Below are 13,442 nucleotides of genomic sequence, written 5' to 3'. Positions count from 1 at the left end.
TATATAACAACATCCAATATGTTGAATGCCTACTATGTACCTGGTACTATGCTAAACTTTATTTTTTTGATTTATTTATGTTCGGCTGCCCTGGGTCTCTGTTGCTGCACAGGCTTTCTCCAGTTGTGGTGAGCAGGGACTACTCTTCCTTGCAGTGTGTGGGCTTCTCACTGTGGTGGCTTCTCTTGTTGCAAAGCACAGGCTCTAGGCATATGGGCTTCAGCAGTTGTGGCTTGTAGGCTCTAGAGCACTGGCTCAGCAGTTGTGGGGCACGGGCTCAGCTACTCCGCAGCATGTGGGATATTCCTGGACCAGGGATCAAATCTGGGTTCCCTGCATTGGCAGGCAGATTCCTAACCATTAGACCACAAGGGAAGCCCCTGTGCTAAACTTTTAAATGGACTGTCTCATTGAATCCTCATAACCACCCTTTGACATGGGTACTATTATTATCCTCATTTTAAAAATGAAGACACTAAGATTTAGCAAGTTTACATGTTTCCAAAGTTACACAGCTACCAAGTGGTCCAGTGTCAAAAGTCAAATCCAAATATATTCACCTCTAGAATGTGTCTTTATTGCTGCACTCCACTGAGTTCTTTTTAAAGCAAATCAGATGGACTGATGCTGAGGCTGAAGCTTCAATACTTTGGCCAGCTGATGTGAAGAGCTGACTCATTAGAAAAGACCCTGATGCTGGGAAAGATTGAAGGCAGGAGGAGAAGGGTACAACAGAGAACGAGATAGTTGGATCGCATCACTGATTCAATGGACCTGAGTTTGAGCAAGCTACAGGAGATGGTGAAGGACAGGAAAGCCTGGCATGCTACAGTCCATGGGGTCACAAAGAGTCACACATGACTGAGCGACTAAACAAGAAAGACGGAGCAATAAAGTAAAGTAACTAGCCTACACACAGATTTTTATTGTTTAACCAAGTGAAGTAATATAGTTTCATCCTTTTTCACCCTTTTAAACTGTAACCAGTTAGAAAGTACAGGAACACCCCTCTGGGCATGGTTTTCTCTGAACAGACTCTTGGAGTAACTCAGGACACTAGAAAGCTATTGAACAAAACTCATCAGTTGCACTTTGCCTCTTTTTTCCCAACTGTTGCCTCGGTTGCAGCCACGGGCATCACAGTGTGGCCCTGCTGCCGGCATGCATGTCTCCTGACCTCAAGCAGGCTGCTGCCGGGCGCCCAATGGCCATGGCTGAAACATGAAAAGGGAGCAGTTCTGACCTCATGTAAGAAACAGTCATCCAAGCCCACAACAGTTTATATCTCAACAATATTCTCCATGTATAAGACAGTATGCCATAAGAGATGCACGTAAGTAGTAGCTTTATGTACAACTGACATAAGGGAGACATGCTTCCCTAGTAGCTCAGACAGTAAAGAATCCGCCTGCAATGCAGGAGACCCAGGTTCAATTCCTGGGTCAGGAAGATCCCCTGGAGAAGGGATAGGCTACCCACTCCAGTATTCCTGCCTGGAGAATTCCATGGATAGAGGAGCCTGGTGGGCTACAGTCCATGGGGTCACAAAGAGTCAGACACAACTGAGTGACTAACACTTTCTAAGGGGGAAGGGGACATTATTGTGTTGAAATGGAGTGATAATAACTTAAATACAAAATGAAATGAGAAAAAAAGTGGCAGTTACTACGTCAGTAAAACTGAGTTAAAGGAGGAAATCACTAAAGATGTTACATATATACGTAAAACATTTTAATGCAAATAAACGTACATTAATTCACTAACTTCTGATGCAGGACCTTGGTGTTTGGGGGTTTTTGTTTGTTTGTTTTTTCAATAGCTTAGCTGACTGGAGTTCTTTAGAAAATTACAACCAAATGCATCTACCACTTATAGTTTCCATTCTTTAAACAGCAAGAACTAGTAAACTAATAAGGATAGAATGTTCTAAATTTACAGCTGCCTTTCCCCACCTCTTAAAACAGAAAAAAAATGTAGAGCGACTTGTCTTTCCTGAATCTTTTGAAACATTTAGCTCAGAGCATAGACAAACAACTCTTTTCTCCCATTCATATTTCATTCATATATGTGATACTTTAATGAATGTACATCATTATAATAACAAGTACATTGGCCTAAACAGTCTGAGAACAAACACAATTGCCTCCTGGTGAGCAGACTATTCAAATGGGGCAAGTAGCCCTGTGACAGCCCAGAGCCCACTGCAGCCCAGGGCTCACTGCGACCTAGAGCCCACTGCTGCCCAGGGCCCAAAGTGGCCAGGAGGGGGGCTTCCACCTGTTTCCACCTGTGCGGCCAAGTGGAGAGTCAGCAGCTGCTGTTAGCTGAGGTGTCACATGGCTGTTCTGTTCCCTTCTCTCCTGATTATGTTTATGGCCGGGCATGTAAGTGCCCAAGAGTGTGTCTTATGTCACAGTTCCTGATAGCAGAACTGGGATGGAACCACAAGTGTGAAGAGTGCATATGTATTACAGACTAATAATTATTTTTACTCACAGATGAATGTGACTTCCTAAGGGGACAATAGAGGATGAGATGGTTGGATGGCATCATCAACTCAATGGACATGAGTTTGAGCAAACTCCAGGAGTTGGTGATGGACAGGGAAGCCTGGTGTGCTGCAGTCCATGAGTCACAAAGAATCAGACACAACTGAGTGACTAAACTGAAATGAACTGATGAGGAATTTATGTCACTCAGTTTTGTTTCCGTGTGTTGTGGAAAGCATACACAACTCAACAGTCCTTTGTCCCCTAATTAAACAGAGGCTTCCAGAGAGCAGTCATCTTACTCTGTTTAATATTTAGCTCAACTTTGTGCTCAGTTAGCTAATTCATGTTTCCTATGGATAACGTAATCTGTCTTCTCTGGCCTTTCAGATAGCCTTCTGACACCCTGGCCTCTGAGTTCTCTGAGCACCTCACCTTGACCACTCCCTCCCCGGGGCCTGGTCTGGTATCTGCTGGTACCAGTAACCACAACCACACACAGGACTGTGCCTCCTTCCTGCCAGCTTACTCTCCTCCACCACCATGGCTGGAGTCCCTCAGTCCCCTCAGGACCTACAATCTGTTGCTCCTACCGTCTTTCCTCTGTCCTTCCTCCTTACAACATCTATCCTTCCTTCTGGGCCCAACTTAAATTCTGTGGTCAGTCATGACACAGTTGACCCTTGAACAACTCAGGTTTGAACTGCGCAGGTCCATTTATGCATGGATATTTTTCAACAGCAAGTACTACAGTATTGGGCTCCCCAGGTGGCTCAGTGGTAAAGCACCCACCTGCCAATGCAGGAGACCTAAGAGACATGGGTTCGATCCCTGGGTGGGGAAGATAACCTGGAGGGCATGGCAACCCACTCCAGTATTCTTGCCTGGAGAATCCCATGGACAGAGAAGCCTGGCGGGCTATAGTCCATGGGGATGCAAAGAGTCAGACATGACTGGAGTGACTCAGCATGCACGCAGGCACCGCAGTATTATAGAATCCACCAGCGCTGAACTGGAGGACGCAGAGACCCTGCAGATGGGAAGGGCTGGCCATAAACAATAAGAGAATTAACCCCCGCACTGCTCAAGAGACAGTTAGAATCCCTCCCTCACCTTCAACCTCAACTTTTTAACATATATATTTTTTTTTAGCCACACTGAGTGCAGGATCTTACATTCTCTGATCAGGGATGGCACCCATGCCCCCTGCAGTAGAAGTACAGAGTCTTAACTGCTGGGCTGCCAGCGAAGTCCCTCACCCTCAATTCCTGTGTCCCTCTGTCCACTTCTTTGCACTCACTTGGCAAGATCACAATAAATCTAGATAAATCTGGCTCGCCCCCGAGCCTGCATCTGCACTGGGCAGCTGGACAGGCCCGAAAGAAACACTCAGCCACGCTGCCAAAGGGTCCCTTTTGGTCCCACGCATCGGCAGGCACCGTATGCCCTCAGTCTTCTCCTGGCCTCTTCTCTGGATGCCGTTCCACCCCTTCCTCCTTCTCTTCCAACTCTCCAAGCGTCCTCCCTTGCCCTCTCTCTCTGCTCGTGGATGATCTTGGTTCTACTACTCTGAGAAGATAGAAACCACCAGAAGCAAACTTTAATAAACTTCCTCTACCACTATCCCTTCTGCCAGCACACAGGTACCAGTCCCCGGAAACTGAGAGCACAGCTCAGCACGGGACTGTTCATTACCCAAATGATCTCACTAACCTCCCTCAGCTTTAGTTTCCTTACCTGTAAAATAGAGCTGATGACGACTATTTTGTAAAGCTGTTATGAGGATGAAGTGACTTACGCACAATATACAAGTCTCATTAAATGTTAGTTCCCGTACTCTTATTTTTTTAATTTTTTTTTTTTTTTTTGGCTGTACCACACGGCATGCAGGATCTTGGTTCCCCAACCAGGGATCAAACCTGGGCCCCCTGCAGTGGAAGTACAGAGTCTTAACCACTGGACCACTAGGAAGTCCCATTTAATCTTATTTTTAAAACAGTTAGTGGGAATGTAAACTGGTATAGCTACCTTGGAAAACAGTATGGAGGTTCCTTAAAAAATTAAAAATAGAACTACCACGTGCTTAGTTGCTCAGTCATGTCTGATTCTTTGCAACCCTATGGACTGTAGCCCGCCAGGCTCCTCTGTCCATGGGATTCTCCAAGCAAGAATACTGGAGTGGGTAGATATTCCTCCCTTCTTCAGGGGATTTTCCTGACACAGAGATCAAACCTGGGTCTCCTGCATTGCAGGTGGATTTTTTACCATCTGAGCCACCAGGGAAGTCTAGAACTACCATATGATCCAGAAATTTCACTTCTGGGTCTTTACCCGAAAGAAACAAAAACACTAACTCAAAGACATATGCAACCCTATGGTTCACTGCAGCACAATTCACAAAAGTCAAGACATGGAAACAACCTAAGTGGCCACTGACAGATGAAGAGATGAAGAAGACATGGTATTATTATACAATGGATCAGCCTTAAGACAGAAGGAAATCTTGCCATTTGTGGCAGCACAGATGAACCTTGAGGGCATTATGCTAAGTGAAGTAAGTCAGACAGAGAAACATGAATACACCGTATGTTCTCATTACATGCAGAATCTAAAAAACAAACATCGAATTCATAGATAGACAAGAGATTGGTGGCTGCCAGAGGCGGTTGAGGGGAGGGTGAAAGGTGGTCAAAAGGTACAAACTTCCAGTTATAAAATAAATAAGTCATGGAGAAGTAATGTACAGTATACTGACATAGATAATAATACTGTATTATATATTTGAAAGTGGTTAAGAGGGTGAAGAAATGTGTAACTGTATGGTGGTGTATGTTAGCTAGATTTATTGTGATCATTTAGCAGTATACACAAATATTTAATCATTATGTTGTATAGCTGAAACTAATACAATGTTATATGTCAGTTATATCTCAATAAAAAATAGACTGTAAATCATATGGTGTATGAATTATATCTCAATAAAGTTGTTGCCCACCCCTCGACCCCCAACACTTGTAATGTTTGTTTTTCACTAATTCAAACTGTCCCTCCTCCTAATTGGCCTTAACTAGGGAAATTACAGGCTTCCCTGTTTTCTCAGTAGTAAAGAACCCACCTGCCTACGTAGGAGATGTGGGTTCGACCCCTGGGTGGAGGAGAGCCCCTGGAGAAGGAAATGGCAACCCACTCCAGTATTCTTGCCTGGAAAGTCCCAAGGACAAAGGAGCCTGGCGGGCTACAGTCCATGGGGTCACAAAAACAGTCGGACATGACTTAGTGACTAAACAACAACAGAGGGAAATTACATTGAATGCAGCAGGTTGGGTATAAAAAAGGGTTCAGCTGTAAAGCAGAAAAGATGACCCCCTAATTACTTTTTTAAAAAGATTCTAGTTTCAAAACACAATTAAGAAAATGTTCAAAAATAATTTTTGTGAGTCAAAAAATAAATCTTCATTTTACTACTATGGTTTGCAGTCACTACTTTTTTCCCGTTTAAGTTTCTTTCTCTTAAACCATGAAATAAACTTTCCCCAATAGTTGGACTAATTTTGAAACGCGGGCTCTGTGCTCTGGTGATATAGATTGTGGAGTAATATATGGAATACAGATTTAATATACAGCCTTAATTAAACTGCTCTGATTTGGTCAAGTTTCCCATGTTCACTTAGGCTGAGGACAGAGGTCTCATTAAATCATGCAGGCACTGCAACTCTAAAGGGACTGTAAACTTTATTTCTGAAGTCGATTTAATAAGTTTGTATTCACCACTCCTTTTGCCTTCAGAATTGACCTACTTCCTCCAGCTAGCCCTCCTTAACCAGCCACACCCACTGTGTCTACCACTCCCCCTAGACCTTGGTATACTCCACCCACTGGTGACAATAACAGAGTCCCCTATAAACCAGGAACTGTGCTCAGTGCCTGGCATAATGCCTGTCACTGCAGCCTCACGTGAACACTAGGAGGCAGGAGTCATTTCAGTTTGCAGGTGAAGAAGCAGATTCTGTTACCTGGCTCAGGTGCTCTGCCTGGTGAGGCCAATCAGCTGGGATGCAAATCCATCCTGTCCAAAGCCAGCCCTCACTCAAGCCCTGAGTCACCTGTCTCATGAACCACTGTCTCATGAACTGGTCTTGTCTAACCAACCTGCACTCTATATGGTGTTCTACACACAGTGGACAGTGAATAAATATTTTTACTGACTGCTTTGACGACATGACCCTTTGTCTTTCTAGATCACAGAGAAACCTGAAAGCAGTATTTGGCTATATGGTATCCAGGCTCCTGTCTAACTCTCATATGAAAATACCAGAGAAAGTGGCAGTAGTTCTGGTGATGGGCAGAACAGCAAGGCAGCACAGGAAAGCCAACTTTGCACATTGGAAGACTGAAATAACAAGCTACCCAGGGACTTCCCTGGTGGTCCAGTGGCTAAGACTCCAAGCTCCCAGTGAGGGGCCCTGGGTTCCATCCCTCGTCAGGGAACTAGATCCCTCATGCTGCAACTAACGCCTGGTGCAGCCAAATAAATATTAACAAGAAAGAAAGTGAAGTTGCTCAGTCGTGTCCAACTCTCTGCGACTCCATGGACTGTATAACCTATCACATTCCTCCGTCCATGGGATTTTCCAGGCAAGAGTACTGGAGTAGGTTGCCATTTCCTTTTCCAGAGGATCTTCCCAACCCAGGGATCAAACCCAGGTCTCCCGCATTGTAGGCAGACACTTTACCATCTGAGCCACCAGGGAAGTGCTTAACAACAAAAAAGAGGCTTCCCAAAGAAGGCTGACAGCAGCCTATTTAAAATGGGGAAAGAGAGGCAGAGTTGAGCTGAGTGAAGAAGCTGAACAGGTTCAGGCTCAAGAACAATGCGCAGTAGGTAATTCCATCACACATCCCATGTATAAGGGTGAAACAGAAGTCCACTTGGAACTTTAACTGATAAGGGAGAGGAAAACATCAACAACTTGTGTCTTGAACATTCCAACTACAAGACCTTGGTTCCAAGTACAGTCAGTCAGAGGTGAACTGGGCACCTGCAAACTGCTTTAGTGTAACTCCTACCCCCGTTTGAAGTCCAGTACAAAGACCAGAGGAGGACAGAGTGTAGAACAAAGCACACGTGTGAGGGGAAGGGTGTTTTTTCGCTACCGATGCCTTCCTACAGTCTCTGAGACAGAAGTAAAAACGATCACATGCTGACAGCATGGCCCTGCAAGGTCTGAGGTGGAAGCTGGCACATGTGGCTTGTCCACAGCGAGAGAAGCAGTGACCACAAGACACACACGAGGTTTCCAAGACCTAGTACCAAAGTATGTAAAGTGCCAGTAAGTTTTACTGATTGCAGGTTGAAATAATACTCTTGATATAGGGTGATAAATGTTATTAAAATTGATTTCACGGGACTTCCCTGGTGGTCTAGTGGTTAACATTCTGCGCTTCCAATGCAGGGGGCATGGGTTCAATCCCTGGTCGGGGGAACTGAGATCCTCATGTCAAGTGGTGCGGTCATAAAACAAAAAATAGATAAACATATTTTAAAGATTAGTTTCACTTTTTTTTTTAACTTCTTAAAAAAGGCTATTGGAACATTTTGGACTATATGTGTGAATTGCATTCTGCTTCTATGGGATGGTTCTAGTATAGAATATGCTGCAGAAATAGCAGGGGAAACAAATTTCAATTAAATTCAATAGACTGTTGGAATCTCAGTCCTTTGTTAACAGCTTGTTATGGAGATTTCCATTTTCCAGGAGATGAAGATTTCTGGTGTTCTATAAACACAGGACTCAGAGCCAGAGTATACTGGGTCTGAGAATGATCTCTGCCACTGACCAACTCTGAAGTCAATGACTTTCTAGTCACAAAATTGTGGGTAAACAAGTGATACAACTCAGGGCCAACCTGCCTCTAAATCCTATTATGAGGGTTAAATGCAGTAACATAAAGAGTCTAGCACTTTATTTTCTTTTTTTTGAGCCTGGCATTTTAAATGTTAAACACTATTATCCTCCTAAGAAAATTTCCATGACATGCTTTTAAGATACTTTGGTGGCACTCTTAAAAATAAATAAATAAGAAGACAACTAATAAAATTAGTGGTTTTGTGGTGGTTGTTCTCAAAGACTTCATCTTCTAAGTTTGACTAAAAAGGAACACACTATTAGAGAAGATGATAAAAGCTCCTTCTTTGGAGAGCTCTGGAAATTAGTGCACTATTTCTCCTGGAAAGTTTAGACCAGAGAGTGGAGCAGGAAGCTGAGTTTATGCTGCCTGAGAAAGAGAGGCAAGTCTGGTTCTAAAACTCACTGATGGGGTGATGGTGTGGAATTCGTGTTAACATTTCTGGAATAGTGGTTTCCTCATTATTGAATGAAGGAGGCTAAGTGGTCTGTAAGATAGCCTCCAGCACTAAGAGTTTTCTCAACTATGAATCCAGAGGTTACGTACATAGGCATTTCCATTCACCACTTGGAGAACAACCTTATGTCTCACACGTCTGCATGTAGGTAGGTTCTAAGGCCACTTTCTCAGAGTCTTGCAGAGCAACCCTGTTGAAGCTATTTCCCACAACTTCCATAAGCCCAGTCTCCATTTCCTCTCAAGGCATCAATGGGCATATCCTGTTTCCCATACAGACATTTAGAAGCCAATTAAAAATAGAAAACTATCGCCCCCTCCCACCACCTCAACTTCAGGTTCCAGTTTCACTGCTCTCACCCTGTGGGTGCTCACTTAGCTGTTAACTGATGCATCTGTTAAACCTGGAGAAGGTACACAGCATAATCAAGGTACCATTTCATTGAATATCGAAAGTAACAAAAATCACCCGTAACGCCAATTATTTGTAAAATCACCTGCCTGCCAGCTGACTGGTGAAGTTTTACGGAGGACAATTCTGGACAGGATCCTTAACTAGGAATTTCACTTCATTTTATTTTATTTTCTGATCTGAAGATTACATAAAGCATCTCCAGCTTTGCCCTAGGGATGTGTGTGACTGCAGGAAATTAACTTTGCTTGCTGTGACAAAGGGCTTCCCAGGGGGCGCTAGTCGTAAAGAACCTGCCAAGGCAGAAGACATAAGAGATGCAGGGTTGGGAAGATCCCCTGGAGCAGGAAATGGCAACCCACTCCAGTATTCTTGCCTGGAGAATCCCATGGACAGAGGAGCCTGGTTGGCTACAGTCCACGGGGCTGCAAAGAGTAGGACACAACTGAAGCAACTTAGCACGCACGCTGTGACATAGTTTGCTTATTTCTCAAAGAGGACTAATAAGAATCACATGCTCAAAGACATCATGACCCCACCAGGAAGGCTCAGTGCAAGCATGCGCTATCAAATTTCAAATGCCTCATAGTAAGAGCAGACGTATTAACAATGATGTCCAGGCAAAATTTCGAAGATGCAGGGGCTTTAAGAGCAAAAATATTTTAAAAAAGTAGTGAAAAGAATGTCTCCTTGCTGTCCAATGATAGGGTGTTTTTGCCTTCCACGTGCTAAAGCAAGCCCGCCTGGAAGTTTATTTTTATAGCAAGTCCAATTCTTTCAGCTACTCAAAGAGAACTATTTAGGCACTGCTTTTCACATAAGAAAGCAGCACCTGTAAATCACCAGCAGCTGAATTAAGACCTCTTGATTGCTTTTTCAATTAGAGGTGATGTAAATAAGACATTTAGGGTCTCCCTGGTAGCTCAGTCAGTAGAGAATCTGCTTGCAATGTAGGAGACCGGGGTTCAATCCCTGGGTTGGGAAGATTCCCTGGAGAAGGAAATGGCAACCCACTCCAGTATTCTTGCCTGGAAAATCCCATGGAAGGAGCCTGGTGAGCTACAGTTCATAGGATCGCACGAGTTGGACACGACTTAGCGACTAAACCACGAGATAGGTTTAGAGAGAGATCACTTTCCAGGCAGTTAGGGGCCTGTGTTCTAGCAACACTGGTTAAGAGCATATAAACTGTGGAGAGAGACAGACCTTAGTTCTACTGCTGTTATGTGTTACCGTTAAATACAATGGCCTCAGCTAATCAACATGGCTCCTCTGTTGGGCACACCTGGCTCAGGATGGCCCATATCCTTAACATCCAGGATTCATGTTCTTCCCTCTTCTGTCTCCACCAAACTGCTTCAAGGAACTTCAGGCAGGGCATCTGCACTGCATCCTCTTAGCAGTGGTCCTCACCATCTTTTGACCCCCTCCCCTGCCCCTCTGGAAGGGGGAAGTCATCATGAACTCCTCCTCAATCCAAGCCACTCTGAGTACTTTTCTAGTTGATGCAGCAAATGCACACGTTTCTAAGTGTGAAATAATATAGATGGTATTAGCCTTCCTGATTGTGCCCAGTTACTGTAACAGAACATCTAAGGAAATGGGGCAAAATTTCTGAAAATCTCTGTCCTGTCACAGGTCTCTTGGACCTGTAAGAACAGCACATCTGACAATGGCTTAGGTCTCCGACGGCAAACAGAACATCACAGCCAACAGCACGGGGGAGGAGGTAAGGCTGCTGGGCTGCTGGCTCAAGAGTTGCTTTGAGAACATTTGTATCTGAAAGGATGGCCCACCAGTGCCTCTCCGGCTGCTGTCAAGAAATCCTGCAATGAAGGATATTTTCAAAGCACCCACCTTGTTGAGGACATCTCGCTGGCAGCCAAGATAGAGATTGGGCAGAATTCGGGTTGGCCCGATGTTGGCAACAGGTAAGCAAGGCTGAGAGATGCAGGTGGGGACTAGGGTGGACTTTCCTTCACAGAGGCCAGGGAAACAGCGGGAGAACTCGGCAAACCCACCTAAGGATAGACATGGTAAAGTTATGCCGTGCACAGAGATGAAAATCAGCCTTCTGGTAACCAGTCAAATAAAGCTGTCTGAAAAAAAAAAGCAAATCCCATAAATGCAAGTGGATCCTGCCGTACACGGATCCCTGGCTATAGCTGCCGGCTCTGGGGTACAGGCCAGCAACAGCCCTGGCTTGCAGGGCCTCAAAAGGGGTCCCAGGCCCTGAAAGTCCCCCATCCTTTTCTGTGTAACTTAAAGAGGATAGAAAGTAAGCAGCAAATAACCAGCAGAAGTAAAATGGGGATATAACAAATCCTCAACTGAGGCCAGATGTTATTTCTTTAAAACACAGTTGATCAACTTAAGTTTCATTCAGAATGAACTTTTTAAATCTTCCTACTATATAAATTTTTAATTTCAAAGATACCACATGCACCCTCTACTCTTACAAATATTCTCCGTATCGATGGTTTCATAATTACTCGCAATTCCGGGGTCTCCTGTTCCTTTGCTGAGCACTCACTATAAACAAGGGTGACAGACCCTAACTGCTCAGGGTACACACGGAGGCCTTGTGACAAGATTCCTGGACTCAGAGGAATTCAGGTTTTTCTAGTCCTGTCCTTATAATGACCCACTCCGTGACCTTTATTAGGTCACAATCTTGTTACTGTTAATGATGAGAAACCTATTGGCTAAGGAGACCCTCACCTTCTCTGGGAAAAGAAAAGATGAATAAGGTCTTCACTGGTTTTTCCAATCTAAATACTCCTTGTGATGCAAATCCGAACCCAGGAACTGAATACATTTGGATATATTTTCAGATAAATCCCTCCCTATCCAGCCCTCACTCACTATGTACAAACTCAGGAATCAAAGAGACTCAGAATATGTGAATGTCTGTGTGTGTATATTTAAAAATTTTTTATTTTGTATAGGAGTATAGCAGATTAACAATGTTGTGATAGTTTTGGGTAGCCAGCAAAGGCGCACAGCCATATGTACACATGTATATGTTCTCCCCCAAACAGCCCTCCCATCCAGGCTGCTACATGACATTAAGCAGTGTTCCCTGTGCTATACAGTAGGTCCTTGTTGGTGATGCATTTTAAGTATAGCACTGTATACATTTTTAATACTATTAAATTAAAAATCAATTCACTTGTTGAGAAGATACAGCAGTCCCACTCTTACCTCTTTAATCAAGCCTTAAAAGGGACCCTAAAATCTCATTAAATATTTACTTCCATCTCCTTGAGCACAATTCTACACACCTTTCCCTCCCTTCTGGATACATACGAAACACACCCTCATCAGCTGCACAAGTGCAAGGAGCTGACACCTGCACCTGTAGAAGGAGAAGCATCACCGTTTTTTATCCCCTGTGTTGTTCAGGGCAAGTGTCAGCAGGACCCTCTGGACACCTGTGTGCATCACCTGCGCTTAGCGTGGCGCGCACAGTGCAGCCAGCTGGACAGCAGCAAGTCAGTGACCATAACCAGTCCACTTGCAAAATGTAAGTGTCCGTCCCTAGTCTCCAACCCAGGGGTCTGGGCTGTTTTTACTCATAACCAGTTTGCTTGTAAAGTTCTTACGGGAACATGGGAGACAGAGGAGGAGGTTCCATTACAGGAATCCCACTTCCTTTGTGGAAATGACGGGGTCCTCAGGACCTGCACCTGCTCAGAGTGAAGATTTCATGTCTTGCCCTTTCCAAACATCCTTCCAGCCACACAACACTGTCAACTGTACATGATGTTCTCTCACCACCACCGGGCTATCCCGGGCTATCCCGGGCACGTACACACACAGGGCATACAAACCATACACACACACACACACACACACACACACACACCAAGGGCATACAAACCATACATATACACACAGAGCATACAAACCTCACACACACACAGGGTATACAAACCACACACACACCCAGGGCATACAAACCTCACACACACACAGGGCATACAAACCACACACACACACAGGGCATACAAACCACACAAGCCCACACTACATACAAACCACACACACACACAGGGCATACAAACCACACACACACACAGGGCATACAAACCACACACACACACAGGGCATACAAAACACATGACCAACATCAGAGGGAAGAAGAACACAGGCCCCTGTACTGAGTTCACATCCTG

At 44.5% G+C, this 13,442-nt stretch overlaps 1 protein-coding gene and 1 non-coding gene across 4 annotated transcripts in view; both read right to left on the bottom strand.

The window, feature by feature from the left end:
* Positions 1 to 13,442, bottom strand: part of DUSP16 (dual specificity phosphatase 16) — an 84,214-nt gene that overhangs the window by 19,022 nt on the left and 51,750 nt on the right. For all 3 annotated transcript variants that reach the window (XM_081589292.1, XM_081589290.1, XM_081589291.1), the window contains one exon: positions 11,122 to 11,285. In XM_081589292.1, coding sequence (XP_081445418.1) covers positions 11,122 to 11,285 — 164 coding nt within the window. The remainder of the gene's footprint in view (positions 1 to 11,121; positions 11,286 to 13,442) is intronic.
* TRNAG-UCC (transfer RNA glycine (anticodon UCC)) lies at positions 4,388 to 4,460 on the bottom strand. Its single transcript has one exon. It is a non-coding gene; the product is annotated as a tRNA-Gly (tRNA).

Source organism: Giraffa tippelskirchi, chromosome 4 (genome assembly GCF_054371585.1).
Source record: "Giraffa tippelskirchi isolate mGirTip1 chromosome 4, T2T-mGirTip1v1.2.pri, whole genome shotgun sequence".
Lineage (NCBI taxonomy): Eukaryota > Metazoa > Chordata > Mammalia > Artiodactyla > Giraffidae > Giraffa > Giraffa tippelskirchi.
The sequence above is the reverse complement of the archived record's forward strand: the minus strand, read 5'-3'. Positions and strand labels throughout refer to the sequence as shown.